The 17,319-nt window shown below is 39.5% G+C and overlaps 1 protein-coding gene across 2 annotated transcripts in view; it reads left to right on the top strand.

Moving 5' to 3' along the window:
• The window catches only part of PITPNM3 (PITPNM family member 3), a 55,034-nt gene that overhangs the window by 27,538 nt on the left and 10,177 nt on the right, over nt 1-17,319 (top strand). For both annotated transcript variants that reach the window (XM_053961605.1, XM_053961606.1), the window contains exons 6-15: nt 1,308-1,543; nt 5,478-5,667; nt 6,548-6,667; nt 9,482-9,663; nt 10,968-11,137; nt 12,648-12,818; nt 13,889-14,083; nt 14,880-15,028; nt 16,656-16,772; nt 17,071-17,187. In XM_053961605.1, the coding sequence (XP_053817580.1) occupies nt 1,308-1,543; nt 5,478-5,667; nt 6,548-6,667; nt 9,482-9,663; nt 10,968-11,137; nt 12,648-12,818; nt 13,889-14,083; nt 14,880-15,028; nt 16,656-16,772; nt 17,071-17,187 (1,647 nt within the window). The remainder of the gene's footprint in view (nt 1-1,307; nt 1,544-5,477; nt 5,668-6,547; nt 6,668-9,481; nt 9,664-10,967; nt 11,138-12,647; nt 12,819-13,888; nt 14,084-14,879; nt 15,029-16,655; nt 16,773-17,070; nt 17,188-17,319) is intronic.

A 17,319-nucleotide genomic window follows, 5' to 3' on the forward strand; every position in this document is an offset into this window, starting at 1 on the left:
AGCAATATTGACCCACTTGATTTTTTTCTTTTTGAAGCTTTCAGTTCCACCAACTCCTCATCAGTGCTGCTTATTTACAAGCAGACATTGTCCATGGAAGGAACTACATTTAGCTTTTAAAGGGAATTAAATTTCTCTTCTGAAAACTGGAATGAAACCTTACGGAGAAGGAAATTGTAAATCAGTGCATGGAAAAGTGGAACCTGAAAAATGCTTGCATGATTTTCCTGTATTTAAGCAGATACAAGTCAGGTCAGCAAAATGCCTTCAGAATTAATACTTCTACTGGGTAGTAAAATTCATGTGCTGAACAGAGATAGGAACAGGGCTGAACAGGAATAACGCACAATTCTCTCATTTTCAATCATTTTTCTGTCACCGTAATACAAGTGCTAAAGTTACCCATTTCCCTTCATTCCAGAACTTAAGAATAAACTGTCCAGAACATTGCCTGATTCTGAGTAAATCACCCAATCTAGCATTTAATGATCCTTAGCAGTCAAGATTTAACAACAAAAAATCTAATATTTTAATCTATTACTGAGTTCTTGGAGTGCACATGAGTGTCAAGGGGCAAAGAGGAAAAAAAAAGGTGAAATTGTGAGACATTCAAAATGGTTTTCTAGTTTCAAGTAGGAAACATGGAAACATTTTGGTTATTGTACAAAACACGCTGGTTATTGTTTGTGTATGCACCTATTCACAGATTCATAAATTTGTTTGTAAGTTTTATGGATATTAGCAATGATGCATTTTTTTACTTTTTCAGTAAGTGTCTTTCATTTTTATAAGAAGCTACTAGACTCAAAAGTCTGCGATAACTATATCATCTGCTTTTGCTGAATGTTTTCATTGGCAGAGGAATTTGTCTTTTTTGGACTTGTGATGATTTGAATGAGAACCTTGCCAGTAAATGAAGCAATCACTAGGATACCTAGACAGATAATTGCTTACGCTGCCTGTGGAGTTTGGAATTTTTATCCAGTCTCAGAGTATTTAAAGTAACTTCTGATGTACACAAAGCTGTCTTAATATTTGTTGATCTGAAACCTGTATCTGTGCTGCACAGGGTTTCTGTCAGAGCATAGTGGGCTCTATATGATTCAGACATACTTTAATTAAATGGAACACAGGACATCTGCACATGCACACATATGCCCCCACCCACTCCAGTGAAGGCAAATATCAAAAAATTATCATGGTGGGGGTGGCAGAAAAAAAAGGATCACTGCTAATGTTGACACCAAGTAAACTAACAAAGTCCATAAAAATGCCTCCTCCTTTCCTGTTTTGTGTTTTTCTCACAGGAAGGAGTTCAACACCAGAACTGCAAAATTCATGTGTTAATTTTGATCCTACATGGGGGGAACATATTAGACACTGGAAGTGGAGACCACAGCAGCAAGCTGGCAGACATCAACACCTTCAGTTCTGTGTTTGAGAAAGTGACCCGAGCCCATTTCCCTGCCTCTTTGGGCCACATCTTAATGAGACTTGTTCCCTGCCCAGCAATTTGTTCAGCAGCTTTCTCTCTTGTTTCCAGGTAAGCTGATTTCCATTTCCAGGTGTTTGGTTATGCATTGTGGTTTTGAATGGTTTTCTGTGACCTATATATTTCATAATGAAATTTTATGATTCATTCTTAATCTTCTGCTGACTGGAAGACTTGCAATGATCTTTCATCCTTTTCTAAGTGGATGAATTTGTTTTAAAATACATTCTTATTGGATGTATCCACTTCAGAAGTGGCTCTTCCTCAGCTGCTTTTTCAGTCTTGAAATTCACTAATTGAATGAGAGAATATTTTCAAGTAATATTACTTTCCATGATAAAAATATTTTAAATGGCACAATAGAGAAAGATGAAAGAAACATATACTCCTGTGTCAATTTTTCTACAAGTGCAAACCAGGATTAACTGCTGAACTCTGGTGAGGGGAGGAAAGAGTCAGATTTTATTGATTTCTGTTTTTCTAAGCAGAGACACACTTCTCTTGGTTTTGTCTGGGGCTTCCCTAAGTGATAGTTGCTTTTAGAATCTTTTTTATTTCAGTATAGTGCCCAGGGTTACATTTGAAGCTCATGTAGAGCAGAAAACCCTGCAGAAGAGTTGAGGAGCTGTACAACCATGTTTTGAGCAGTAAGATGAAGGAATGGTGATGCCTACTGTCCAGATGACAGAGAGGAGAGATGGGAAATACATTAAAGTTCTGAAATACTAGCTGGACTTAAACCTGTGACAGGCACATCAGAAGAGGAGGTGGCAGAGTGCAGATCAAACTGGTGGAAGTTGTGCCTTACTGTTTGCATCACAGAAACAATCATAATTTGCAATGTGGAAACAAACTAGGAAAGAAGGGTGTATATATCCAAGGTGCTGCTCTGTAAAGCAAGAGGTCTGATACAAGAAGAGGTGAAACATCCAAGAGTGTTTGGAAGGTCATCTTTGCCCATTTGGGCCATTGGTCAACAGGGTTTTTTTCTTCTTTACCCCTTGAGAGTTATGTGCACTCAAAGAACTCAGTGCCTACAAGTCTCAGCTACGTGGAAGAAGAGCTGGTAGAGTAGACAAAGAATGTGTGCTGGCGGCCCAAATGAGTACAACTCCAATTTTCTTTCTCTGTTTCTTTATTTCCCCTTCTTGCAGCATGCAGTATTCACCCAGATTGAAAAATGCCAAGTGGGATATTTGAATGTTCTATAGAATAATTCTGAGCACTGATACAAGATTAGTATTGCAGTGGTATGTTCTTGTGTGGTGCTACTTGACATGTACCCGTTCAGGGCTGACAAAAGAAGACACAGTTCCCAGCTCTCACATTTCTGTAGCTTCATGCCAGCAGCTTTCATAGCCAGAGCTCCAGAATTCAGCTGTGGAACATAAAATTGTGAGAAACATTTCATTTAGCAAACTGTGGTCGAGGAAGGGTGGTTTTGATTACTGTCGTGTTTAATTGAGGATGAGCCAGATAACTGACTAAGCAGTGGTACAAGATTTCTTACTAGCTTTGAATGTAGTCTCCATTTTCTGAAGATGCAGGCAATAGTGCATGTTAAGGTGGTCCTGAGATGATCTCAGAGCATGGTGCTACTAATGCCAAGATGGTGGGTTCGGTCCTTGAATGGGCCATTCATTTGAGAGTCGTACTCAGTGACCCTTCTGGGTCACTTCCAGCCCACTGCTCGTGTCCCCCCAAGTGCCTCCCACCAGCCCCTCACCAGCATCATGATGCCCCAGGTGCTGAGGACATGCCCACACGCCTCTGTCTTGGGCCCACAGCAGAGCAGTGACACCATGGTGAAGCCTAGGGGGGCCCTGAGGGGTTGGGGCAGCAAGGGTGTGTTGGGGAGTTTTTTGAGTGCAGATAACCAAACCATATCTGTAAAAAAAAATTCCATTATTACATGGTAGTTATCCAAACAAGTGTACCATATAGGTGACTTCCCCCTCTGCTTTCTCCTCAACCCCCTCTCAGTTATTTCTGCTGGAAATGCCACTGTGCCATCACTCCCTTCTTCCCTGAGAGCCAGGTGTACTCTTACCCAAAGAGCAGATCTGTCTTGTAGCTGAGTCATTTGCTGCCTTTCATCAGGGAGGTGTTAGGCTCTAGCACTGGTGACTTTATCTCTCAGGCGCTTAGTGATTTCAGCTGCTTCTGTGTGATTTCCGTCTTCATCTCCAGCCTTTGTGTAAGTGTTTAAGTGTTTGATGTTAACAACCTGATGATTTTCAAGATAACAATATTTGTGCTCTTTTCAGCTTCAGCACTAATACTGATATTTTGCCTGTTTGTCTGAACTTCAGCACTAATACTTAGCTTGTCCCCTGTGACAGACAACTTCATCTCTTTCATACATTCTTTTGGTGGTATGAGTGTTTCTTTCCTTTGTGTTGTGTCGTCAATAACAGTGGAGGTCACCGTGGTTAAACCTTTACAATAAAACATATTGGATTTAAAAAACCCAAACCCTCATTTCTAAGCCATTTAACTGTGTTTGATTGTCTTGACAATAATTGCTTTATTTCAATTTTATCTATATTTCTTCAGCTATGGGGATAAAAACCAAGTAAATTGCCAGCTATTTATTTTTCCATTGGTGCTGGTTTGTATAGTTCTCTTGTGAATATTGTTTGCATCTTATTTTTATTACAAAAACATATGTAGGTATTTTTTTCTATTTCAAGCATTCATTTAATATGTCGGATTTTTTTTCTCCTGGATTTCTTCCTTTCCCTTTCTGAGGTGTAATCTACCAATTTTATTAGTAAATTAGGCTTTTTATGTAGGTTTTGAAGGTTCAGTTTTAATTTTTGAGTTAGTATTCATAAGGATGTATCTGCTGTGCATTTGGATGATCTAATCAGCTGGCAAAATGAACCTGTGTTAATTGGTAAATTGACACAGCTTGGCAGACCAGCTGAGCTCCAGGACCTAGAAACTGTTTTACTACTTTGGATGAAAAATACCAAGTCACTGGAGTTCTTCAGCTAGAAGCAAATGTGAAAATGTCCAGTAAGGCTCAGAACATGAACACAGACCAGAAAATTTTCTGTTCTTCCTCTATTACCCTGGTAATAGTCTCAAGGATATGAGTTTTAGCAAAGATATAAACTAATTCCATTTCAGGCAGCTTGCTTTTAAATACTGTGATAGTCCACCAAGTTCCCAAAAAAAGGAATACAAGATAGTGCTCAAGTTCTCTGTCTGTGGCTTTTGGATGGACTTTAGATGTGCTGCATTATCCAAAATACTTCTGACTTTTCTTTTATCTCTAAAGGACAGTCAACTTACTCTGAAAGAATCTGGCACACACTGATGTGCCTTCCATCTTTAGCTCTCTCTGAGTAGTTTTCCCACTCATCAGTATAAATCAGTCAAGACATGATCGACGGACTTACTGAGAAACTTGCAGGGTGCACATCCACTAAAGTAAAGCTGACATTCTATCGAAATTAAGGTTGCATTAAGTAATCTCCTTTTTGCCAGATGTTACTGTGCAAACATTTACTGTGATTTCAGAATGTGTGCAGCTTTGTTTCATCTTTTTGAAAAGATTGGACACTGGGAAAAATGTCTTAATATGCTTTTGAACAATACACCTGTCACACTTGTGTTCTAGGAAACTATTCCATTGTGATGGTTGGATTATGCTCTCTGGTGTAGTGAGTTATTATGGGGGGGGGGAACAAAAGCTGAAATGTAATCATGTCATTGCCATTTAAAATTATGTCTAGTTGTATGTAGAACAATTGCAGCACGTGTGTTTAACTACAGAAATGCCTTCTAGTTTGATCCCATTCACCTAAAGCAGTAATGCTTTTGTTTTTTAAGGAGTTGAATTCTCTGAGAAAATGATCCTTCCTGTGTTTGCTCATTGTGAACTGCAGTAGCCCAACCCATTTCTGTTAGCTATTGCTCATTCTCTAATGCTGTGTGCTGCCTCTTACAGTTTTCCCGATAACATGTCCTTTTCTAGCCTAAATCCCTACAGCTATGATGAGAGCTGTCTTAGCAGCAGTGAAGACCACATCCCACTGGCTGCCTTGCCTTTGCTGGCTGTTTCATCTCCTCAGTACCAGGATGCAGTTGCTATGGTGATCAGTAGAGCCAATCAAGTTTATAATGAGTTTCTCAAATCTACTGATGGGGCTGGTTTTAATGGACAGGTAGGACTATTTTCTCTTATGCCAAAGTAAAATTTCTTCAGAGCAAGGCTGTTTGGTTTTAAGCCATTATGTTGAGAGGGGTTTGAGTTATGAGTGTGGGACACTACAAATGTGATGAATGAATGTTAGCATGGGATCACCTACACAAAATGCCTTCTCCGTGTCCAGCACAAGACAGGCAGTTTTGGAATCCTGTGCACTATCTCACCTGATCATCATAAGGAAAGGCTTGCTGGAGCATGTTATCAAGCTGTTACTCATGCTCAGACATGGACAGGGGAACAGGGAGAAAGAATAATCTCATGCGGGATGGGGAGGTGTTCAGTGGAATTGGCTTGTGAGGGAGATTCTAGTGTACCATAAAATTACTCCTGAATTCCCAGTTTTAGTACCGTATGTATTTTGAATTGTCAGATCCATACTTTGAAGGTAGCTTCTATGTTTATATTAAATGTGAAGCAAGAGTGAATCTCTCTGCTTAATACCTCATTTTAAAGTTTTGTTCCCTTGTCCTCACAGGGGAGTACCAGTCTGTAAGGTTCTCTCCCCTGTATGTCACTGAAGGAAATGTTAAGAGGCTTGAAATCTTTGTGACACTGGTCATTCAATGATCTGGTCTTATCGAGCTGGAATCTGACTGCAAAGTTCTAATCCATTTGGCAGAACTCCCACTCATCAAAATAGTCCCTGGGACAGATATTCTTCACATAGGGCATATTTCTGGTGATAAAAGAAAGTAGAAAAAAGCAGCTGCAATATAAACCATAGTGTAAAAACCAGTAACAAGGGGATGAAGTAAGAAATTCCTCTGCAGTACTGTAATGCTTTTTGTCTCTTTTGAAAACACTTGCTATATCTCCAAAACAAATTTTTTTTTCAGGTGTGTCTTATAGGTGACTGCATTGGAGGAATTTTGGGCTTTGATGCCATCTGCTATAATTCTAATACAGCTTATGAGAGTCGGAACAGTAGCAGGAGAGGAAGCATCAGCAGCATCCAGGTGAAGAGAAAAAAATTCATACAGCTGAAACCCTATAGATGCATTCCATGGAGGAAATCAGCTTCATATAAACCAGAGGAAATTTAAGGATTTGGTAAATTGCCATGATAGAATGGGATTCTGCCCATGAATCAAAAATTTGCTGTTAAAAATTGTCAGCTTCAATTTTATGATATACAGAAATCAGTAGTGAAGGCTTTACCTGTTAGCCTTTAAAGTAGGGTCCTTCCCTTCCCTTCCCTTCCCTTCCCTTCCCTTCCCTTCCCTTCCCTTCCCTTCCCTTCCCTTCCCTTCCCTTCCCTTCCCTTCCCTTCCCTTCCCTTCCCTTCCCTTCCCTTCCCTTCCCTTCCCTTCCCTTCCCTTCCCTTCCCTTCCCTTCCCTTCCCTTCCCTTCCCTTCCCTTCCCTTCCCTTCCCTTCCCTTCCCTTCCCTTCCCTTCCCTTCCCTTCCCTTCCCTTCCCTTCCCTTCCCTTCCCTTCCCTTCCCTTCCCTTCCCTTCCCTTCCCTTCCCTTCCCTTCCCTTCCCTTCCCTTCCCTTCCCTTCCCTTCCCTTCCCTTCCCTTCCCTTCGTTTTCTTCCTTCCTTTCTTTTCTCCTTTCTTTCTTTCATCTGGAATTCCTTACACTACTGCCTGGGGGTCTAGCATTAAGACTTATTATGAATAAGTTTCATTGACTAGTGAAAGAATGCCTCTTTCTTCATAAGGAGTGCAAGTCACCTGCAGACCTGTGAATGGACCACTGAGTGTCTATACAAGTGCTGCATTTGTGCAGAAGAGATCTAGGAAAGATTTTATGGTGGTAAAAGTACAGATCTTTAAAGTAATGCTAGCGTGTAAATTTCATTATTGTTTGCAACACACTTGCGAAAGAAAATTGAAGTTCAACTGATCTTATGTACTTCAGACTCAGGTAGATGTGATGAATTAGAGTTGACACTGTGTTTTGTTCTTTGACTTTTTGATCCTGGCAAAATTGTTTCATCTCTTTAGTTACCTCCCCTCAGAAATGGGCTCAGTGGTACCAAACTTCTTGGTTCAGTTGAGAGCTATGTGTGGTGGGAGTACTCTCAAGCAAAGAGACATCCTCTAAATTTTTCCAGGAAGGAGAATTATCATTAATAACATGGCTTTTGAGAATAAGACTATTCAGTTGCCGCAGAAGCCAGGAGATCCTCTTGGCTGTTGGAGACAGGTAGAACTGTGTTGGAAGGTTCATCTCATAGCTCATATGCCTATGAACTTGTTATTTCTGTAGCTTCAAAGAAACAGATCCAGTTCACATGTTTTCCATGGTCTGTCTGCATCTCTTTTAGTCTGTCATGCCCCAGACCTGATCTGTAAGCCTTGTCCTCTCTTTTCCTCTATCTTGTCTAGTTGGAGTTTTACACTTCCTGCAAGTTGCTTAAAAGTACCAACCATGACAATATAATTGTACTCAGGGGGCTTGATGTTAGGGCTTGTGAAGAATGTGCCAATGACACTTCAACAGTGTAATGCAGTGGCATAATGCTTTGTCCAGGAAAGCAGGAGCAGAGAGTGGTGGTAGAGGAAACGTAAATGAGTGTTGGGAGACAGATGTATGCAAGAAGGAAGAGAACAACTTTGAATCCTGCTCTCTTGTACAATGCTGAGCCAACTGTCCAGTGACCTTCTCTAGGGTCATCTCACAGAGATCTAATCCCATGTCCTTCTAAAACTATTTTTTCTTTCCTTATTGAATATGCCTGTGCCTGCCCCTCCACTTTCTCTCATGAGGATGCTATAGACTGCTATGAGGTCTCCCCTCAATCTCCTTTTCTCCAGCCTGAACAGGCCATGAAATCTCAACTGTTCCTCATATGACTTCCCCTCCAGACCCTTCACCATCTTTATAGCCCTCTTTCAGACACCCTCTAATAGCTTTTTTATCTTTCTTGTATTGTGGTGCCCAAAACTGCACACAGGACTCGAAGTGAGGCCACACCAGAGCACAGAAGGACAGTCACCTTCCCTAGACTGGATGGCAATGCTGTGCCTAATGCACCTCAAGATGCAATTGGTCCTCCTGGATGCCAGGGCACACTGTTGATTCATATTCAACTTGCTATTGACCACAACTTCCAGGGTGCCTTTCTGTGAGGCTGCTCTCCAGCCTCTCATTCTCCAGGCTTTATGCACACTCATTATAAAAAACCAGATCTTGCATGCCTCATGCACACAGATCTCCTGCAGGAATGAAGTGCAAGGTTCAGTCCAATGGCATTTATTTTGAAAAGCAGCATCTGCAGCATCAGGGTGGATGCTGGTGCAAGCTGCAGATGCTGGAGGAAATTAAAAATAATTTAATAATGAACAATAAATAAATAATCTTAAGGATATGCTACCACTGGTCTCCTCTTGCATCCTGCAGAAGCTAACATTTTTAAAAAATCAGATCCCATATCCATGGAATATGATGAGCAAGCTCATTAATGTTGTAATGTGCATTTTGTGCACTCAGGTCTAAGACCCCTTCTGATTACCTTATGATATTTATCATTCTCTAAGAATGATGAAGTCATGAGAGTTAAAGCTTTTGTGTTACTGCTTCTTTCCATCCCTCGCGACCGCTCTATCTTCAAATTCCTGATTCTTCTTCTGACTTTTATGCTATTACCTTAAAGGGAAATTTAGTCTTCATCTCTGTCCTTCTACTGCAAAGAGGAATTTTTAATCCCTTCCACCCTTTGTTGGATTAAGTGAGGTCACATGTATAAATGCAGGCATTTCATATAAGCTCTTTTGTATTTTGTTATCTGTCTAAATCTTCCCTTTGCTCTGTTCATTTTCTGAAGGATAATCCACTCTTAGCAGAGGACTCCAGTCTGGGTGACAGCAAACACCTGAGCAAAAGCAATATTGACATCTCGGGAATCGTGGAGGAGGAGAAGCAAAGGCCACCGATGCCTCGGAAACAGAGTGACTCATCCAGTTACGACTGTGATACCATAACCCAGCATCATGCCTTCCTGTCCAGGTAACCAGTGGCCAATGCCTGAGTAAAAGAAATTGGCTTGCCATTGAAAGGAACCTGTTAGTACCAGGGCACAGGGGCATTGTTATTGGATGTGGTATGTTTCTGGAGGTTTGCTTAAAGTTCTTGTCTCTCCCTCAAAAAACTATGGATTTAGTGGGTCTAGTATGAACATACTCACATCTGGAGAGTTTTTTATTTAATCTTTTTTTCAGTTGTGAGCGTTTTGAACATGCAAAAATGAATCCACAAAGTTCTATTTCTTCAGTACAGCCCACTCAAAACAAGATGGATGAATACTTTATAATTGTAAATTTACTTTATAATTGTAAATTTCTGTTCAGATCCCTCTGACTTCTCTTTCAGAATTTTTATTATTCTCTAGTGAGATAATTGCTTTAGGTGCTCTCATTGGTCTATAAGCTTTCAGATCAGCTTTAAAACAACAACAAAAAAAAATCCCTGCATAAACATTTGGCTTAAATGAGGAGGGGACTGGGGGGAGAAGTTAACTTAGTTTTCCTTTATCCTAAAAAGCCTTTGAAATATATGGGATGGGAACATAAGCATTCCCTTTTTCTCATTGTTCCTGCTGGTTCTAAGCTATTTGGTTTTTTACTTACCTGAACTATTCAGGCTTTTTTTTCCTCTATCTGTCATCCTATTTCCTTTATTTCATTGTGAGTGATGCAGAGGAGGAAGACTTACTGTGTGTTGAAGTTTCAGTTCTGCTCAAGTTGAGTATAGGCAGACTTACTACTGTGCTTTACTTCAAGTCTGGCATTTTTCTTAGTAGCAGATTAAGGTAATTCTATAGTTTTGCTTTGACTGAATGTCCTTTGCTTTGTTTTCATTGACTATTCTGCATTCGTTTTGAAACCATTGCATTTTCTGGATATCAATGTGTTGTAGATTGTTTTTCCTCTGAGACAGAATGATTGTTTTTCTCTTGTCTGTAACTGAAAACGTGAAGATTTGTTTGGTCAGTCATTTCTAGGTTATTTTATTGAAGAAATACTGTGTTATATTTAAAACAGTAAACTTGAATATTCATGGTCCTTGCAAAACTTTACCAAGTATTGTGTAGAATAATTGCAGGAAACTCTTGTATGTTGAAGGCAGTAAATTACTGAATAGCCACACTGAAAATCATGGCTGCTATTCTGCAATATCATTTTACAATTTTAAGGTGTGTTGCTTGGATCTAAATGCCATTGCTAGAGCTTTCTAAGCATCCTGTTTTGGGAATGTTCTTTTTTTCTGAATGCCCTCTTTATTATTTTTGATTCAATATTTTCTTTGTTCAGCATCCACTCAAGTGTGTTGAAAGATGGTGCAGACCTTCCTCCTGTGGATTCCAGTCTCTCAGAAGTAAATCTGGGCCGATTTGAATTTGAGGTGTCTGATTTCTTCCTTTTTGGATCACCACTTGGTTTGGTGCTGGCCATGAGGAGTACTGTTCTGCCTGGTCTGGATGGTAAGTTCTTCTTGAGGTTAAAATACAGGATGCATAAAGACCTTTGTAAACAAAGAGGCTCACACAAAAAGGAGGTAAATAAACGAGCCTAGTTAAAGTCAGGGAGTGAGGTAAGTTTCCTCCTTTAAGAGCTGGGAATGTTAATGTAGGTAGGGATTGAGGGGATGAGGATTGCTCCGGGGATGTTACTGCTCACTTACAAAAGTGTGTCGTAAGTTCTGCTGTTAATTATATGCTCCATGTCATACATCATGAAGCTCACACTTCACCAGGGATCAGTCCTTGAAAACAATACCAAAAATAACATCTCTGCTTGGTTCAGCACTACCTCTTGTTCATGTCTGGTTTCGTGGGTGGGTTTGGCCCTCGGGTGTGTTGTTGCTTGTGAGCCATTCTTCCTCTCTAGTAACACAGCCTAGTGATCAGACAGATCACTAGGCTTAGACAGAGAGGATTTTTTAAAATTTTATTTCTAAAGCATCTGGAATTTTAAAGTTTTTCAGTTAAAAGATTACTTTTCATTATTCAGCACATGCTTTGTCTCTTAGCATGGTATGAGCTTTGGATAGCGCAGCATCTTTATAGGAAATGATGCATTCATTTATCAGGCGAGGGAGAAAATCTGTGGCAATAATGAGAAGAGACAACAATTGAGAACTCCAAGGGGTTTTTTTTTCCCTAGCTAGTCCTTTCCCCAGTCTCTGCTCTGCTACTCTCCAGGCACTTTGAAAGGAAAATTTCATGTTAATTACTAGTATTTTAAACTATTTTCTTCAAATTAGCTCTCACTTCCATCCTTCCTCGGGTATCCTGCAAAGGAGTATGCTTTGAAAGCAGCTCAACTGATGGGCATTTCAAACACATTCTGAGGTGAGCAGTGTCTACTTGAAGCATAATTAGTCTTCAGAGGTGCATATGATAAAAGAATCCCATTTTAAAGTGATAATTGTTACACAGTTGAGAGGAAAACAGACAAATTTAAACCTATCATGCAGACAGTTGGAAATTAGTTGAGGTGCCCTCTTTACTGAAATGAAAGGTAGAAAGGTAGAAAGCTAAATGTGACAAGTAAAATTCAGATGTATTTATTTGTTTGTTTTGTTAGAATCAGTTTTTATAATATATATATTCTGCTGTCCCCTAGGTTTAAGTCCTCGGTATGACACAAGCTCATCAGACTGTTTTGCTGGTATATATTTGAAGTGCTGAGCATCACAGCTATAATGCTCAATAATGTATTTACAAGATTTAAAAAATCTTTTTCATTTCTTGCTTCCTTCTGTTTCTCTTCTGCTGCTCTTCACATTTCCTATGTGCCTGCATATCAGATTGTGATGTCTCTGTAAACTCCTGTGCAGTGAAGTGTTCTTTACATATGAAATAGGAAACAATTCAATTTGACCAGCTGTGTGCTAATCTGGAGTTTGCAGAAGACCATATTAACTATGTTTCTGTACAGACTCCTTGAAAATTGTAAAGCAGCAATACTGACCTCTTTGTCTCATCCAAGTATGCCAGGTCCGACCAGCCTGCAGCCAAGTTTACAGCTTCTTTCACTCTGCTGACCCCTCTGCCTGCAGACTTGAACCATTGTTGGAGAAAAAATTCCATCTTCTTCCTCCATTCAGTGTCCCACGGTACCAGAGATACCCACTAGGGGATGGAAGATCTCACCAGTTAGGTATAGTGCCTGTTTTCATAGCTCTCATTGCCTGTTGTTCTCTTAAGTGTTCTCTCCTATACAGCTCAAGAGAATTTGAAATAGCAATGTGCCAGCATGCTAAAAACTCATCTGGGACTGAGTAGCACAGACATACTTAGCAAGTATGGAACCAAAGAAGATATCTAAGAAAAAATTATTCTTACACATGAGGTTTGTGATACTTGTTGCGTTAAAGAGGAGTTTGGAGGTGATACCACTATTCTAGTTGAAGTGTCACTTGGAAAATTCCATGTCTTTGACTATCATTTTAAACAATTTATTTTTACAGTTAGCTGACCTTTGCCTAGATCTTCACATGTTGTTCCTTTTGGTTGCTTGTGGTTGGTTTGTTGTAGATATCTACTAGGACAAATCAGACCACTGAGCAGTCTTGATTGCACTTCTCCTAGGTGGGTTACTAAGCAATAGTTATGTTGGTAATAAAGATTTGAATCCAGGAAAAAAAAAAAAAAAAACAGAAATAGATTGATTTCTGGGGAAGAAAAAGGAAGGGGTGGATGAGCAAGGTGCTAGTAGAAGGAATTGTGCTTTTTTGATTTAATAGAAAATAAGGTAAAATCATCTAGGCATGAAATATCTTTGACTTGTCATGTTATGCAAAAAAGGACATTTTCTTCATGTCAGAAAGAAGACCAGAGAAGTATCACAGACTCCCAGGGCTATGTAGTTCTTCTCAGAAAATGACTTTAAAATGAGTAGGGTTGAGTGTGAAGTAAAATAGCATCCCAGAACCACTACTCAGTTTGGTAGATCCTGGCCAAAAGCACCCAGCTGCCATTGCATGTTCATGGCAGTAGGGTGTGTGCTTTCTCTATATAGTCATGCTGTGTCATACTATTTTCACTCTGAAGGAGGAAGTTTCATCCATGGGCATTAAATGTAATATTATTCAGGAAAACACTCATTAGCCCTGCATTTAAAAATAAATGAATAAACAAAGAAATAAGATATACACACAAACACTAGTTTCAAAATCATGGTGTGCATCCTTTTTTTTTAATTGTTATTTTCATTTTTGTAACCTGCAGGTGATGCTCTCCACAATCACAGTGGTCTGTTCCTTGAGAATAGCTCTTTGAACATACCTTTCTCTCAGGAGAGTCCTGAATCTCCAAATACATCTGATCAACCGCAAGGGAAAACAAGAAAGTTGAGCTTGGCCAGCACAAACAGTGAAAACTCCGGGTCAACTGAAAGCTTGCCATCAGCATGCCTCACCAGCAGTGAGTAAAGCTTGGTGCCATGTGCTACTGGATATGGCAACAGCCTTTCCCTTCACATTGTTTCTGTGAAAAAGTAGATTATGAAAAGAAAAGATATCTGCTTGGAATTTGGGGAGAATGAGAATAGGCCAAGTTTCTGCAATTTTACGTAACACAAGTTATCTTTCTTTTCTGTTTGTAATTAGATAGATAGGTAACAGAAAGTACAAGGTACAGTTTTATATTATGGTGTTACTCATAAATAGCCACAGGAGTTTCATAGTAACAGGGGTTTATGATCATGTTCCAGGCATGAAGCAGTATAGGTAGGTAAGATTTGTTACTCAAAATTACAAGTGCTATAAATCATTATATTGTCCTGTTATGGATTATAGTCATATGTGTGTGTGTGTGTGTGTGTGTATATATATATGTATGTATGTATCTCTCTCTCTCTCTCTCTCTCTCAATATATGCTTCACTGTTCGGGAGGCATTTGCAATTCTTACCCTGTAACATGATCATAAAAGTCATAGTCTTTCACTGTACATTTTCCATGGACCAGAAAGCAGTGGGAATCATGCTGAGGTGATTTCTGTTTCCCAAAACTTGGACCCATAAGAACTCTTTAGATGTCAGGCAGTTAAGTGACGATGCAGTCAGTAAAAACTGTACTTTTGTGAATGACAGATACCTTTAACAGACTTAAAATGTCAAGATTAAGAAAGCAGAAGGCCTAATTCCATTATCTAGCTTAAAGACAACAAGAAATTTATTGATATAGAAATGTTATGCTATTTTGTTTCATTTTTTGTAGTTACTGCAAAGTGGTGGGGAACAAAACGAATAGATTATGCCTTGTATTGTCCAGATGTACTGACAGCCTTTCCAACAGTGGCCCTGCCACATCTCTTTCATGCCAGCTACTGGGAATCAACAGATGTTGTAGCCTTCATCTTAAGACAGGTAACGGATCTTTTTTTTTTTTTTTTTTTTGTCTCTGCAGCAGATAACCTTGTGATTGTTAATTGCATTTTCCAAGGATCAGTCTTTAAATCTTGAGGTCAGTTAGATGGCTAAGTGGATGCATCACATACAAGTGCATTTAGGAGTGACAGATCTGGATTTATTGGAGAGGTAAAGGGGACAGTGAACTCACCATTAGCACTGCTGACTTTATGACCAGTAATATTGTGCCTTTATGCATATCTCACCCCTCCTGTGTCCCAGATCAGTCTAACCCTGCATTATATATTAATTTTGTGCTGTTTTTGAAGGAATATGCTATCTCCAGCCTTACATAATTATCTATCTCCCTATTAAGGATCAAATTACTAGCATACATCTGATAGTAAACCAGTTTGAAAGTACTGCTTCTGTGAGAAAGTCGAGTCTCTCCTTTACAGGACACTTTCCTAGCCTTATAAGCACATTACAGCGTTTAGAATTTAATAAGCCTTTCAAGCATTTAGAACATGTCTCTAAAGCAGTATGTGAGTTTACAGTTCTACATAAAGCACTGGTTAGTTCCAGTACAGTCTGGACCTTCTGCCCTTGTTGGGGGTTAAGAATAAGAGTAATGGCTCTTGAATGCCCTCTGGCTGCATATATTGCCTGCACATTACCTCTAGTGAATAGAATTTATGCCAATTTGTTAAAAACCATGCTTACTTCTCAATATTACTGTAATTTGTTGCAAGCCAGCTGCTTTGCTGACTCTGATTAAAGCATGATTTTACTCAAGGGATTTCATATAAGACATCTTTTGAAAAGGTTCTAGACCACTCTTCTAGCAAGAGCACCGAGATTGTAAAACTTCAGCACAGAAAACCAGCTATTCAACCTGAAAAATTTGCTAATCTATTTCTCATTCAAAATAGCTGCTTGTGATTGCAAGTACCACCACAGATTTCAGTGAGACAGGGCTTCTGGTTTCAATTGCAATGTGGCATAACCCACACCCAGATTCTGAATTCTGTATGTTGTGTCCTGAAATCTGAGTTGGACACAAAAGTTTCTTGGTAAATGTATGATATTTAGGTTGTAAGAATGTGTATGACTTAATAAGGTTCTGCATGTTCATAAGTTGGACTTCAGTGGGTCCTTGTGGGTCTCTGCCTATCACCTACTGAAGTAGTGGTACTCAAAAGGGATAAGAAACATTCTCTCTGAGTAGATGTGTAGAAAATCAATACAGATGAAGTCAGGAGTCTGATGTCTGCCACATAAAGGACATTAAAAAATGCTTCTGTGGTTTTATGCTGTTTTACTGACTTTGCAGACCATAATCAGGACAATGTATCACTTGATACCATCCTAATGTTTTCACCATTTTCTCTGGAGGAATGTGCAGGCACTGCTGTGAATGAAAAAGCTGTTCAATAAGTATTTGAAATTAAGTGTTGGCCAACAGAGTGAAAGCAGTTTCTTTGTGCAGTTTTTGTGAACATATGGCTTTACCTGTCTGCTTCCATTGTGCTTTTGGCTCTGCAGTGTCACTCAACTGGGGCAGCAGTGTAATTTCTCTTTCTTTGCCAAGTACCAGGACTTCCCAGGCCACACGCTATTTATTAAAATATTAATATAATTTCAGGTGATGAGGTATGAAAATGTAAATTTCAAGGAAAATGACAACCTGGATCCAGAAACATTAAGTCCATCCAATCCCCGAGAAAAATGGCTACGCAAAAGGACACATGTCAAATTGAGGGTAAGTTTAACTCCAAATATATATGGCAGGTATGGAACATGGGTTTGGCAGAAATTTAAATGGAGTTTCATCTCCCTGAGTAAGAGTTTACATAACTGAATATCACTAAAGAGCTGAAAACTGATAACTTAATCCAGAAGCGGGCAGATTAATTGTTAGGGAATATGGGCAATTTCATCTTGGTTTATCACATACTGTCCAGGAATCTGTTTCTCTGTCACTGTTCATAACAAACCAGAGACAGCAGCCTTGTGTCAAAAATGAACAGTACCCTCCCCATCTTCTGCTCTTATTTCAGAATGTGACTGCTAATCACCGAGCTAATGATGTCATTGCAGCAGAAGATGGTCCTCAGGTACTAGTTGGGCGCTTTATGTATGGACCTCTGGACATGGTGGCTTTAACAGGTGAAAAGGTGAAGTCTGAGTAATCCATTTTCTTAGTTTTACTTGAAATGTCACTAGCCCCCTACTACTTAAGCAGAAATATACTATAAAGTGGGCTTTCCTGATAGCTGACCTTTTTCTGAGCTCTCATCTATCTTACC

This window comes from Vidua chalybeata, chromosome 20 (assembly GCF_026979565.1).
Source record: "Vidua chalybeata isolate OUT-0048 chromosome 20, bVidCha1 merged haplotype, whole genome shotgun sequence".
NCBI classification, from domain to species: Eukaryota; Metazoa; Chordata; class Aves; order Passeriformes; family Viduidae; genus Vidua; species Vidua chalybeata.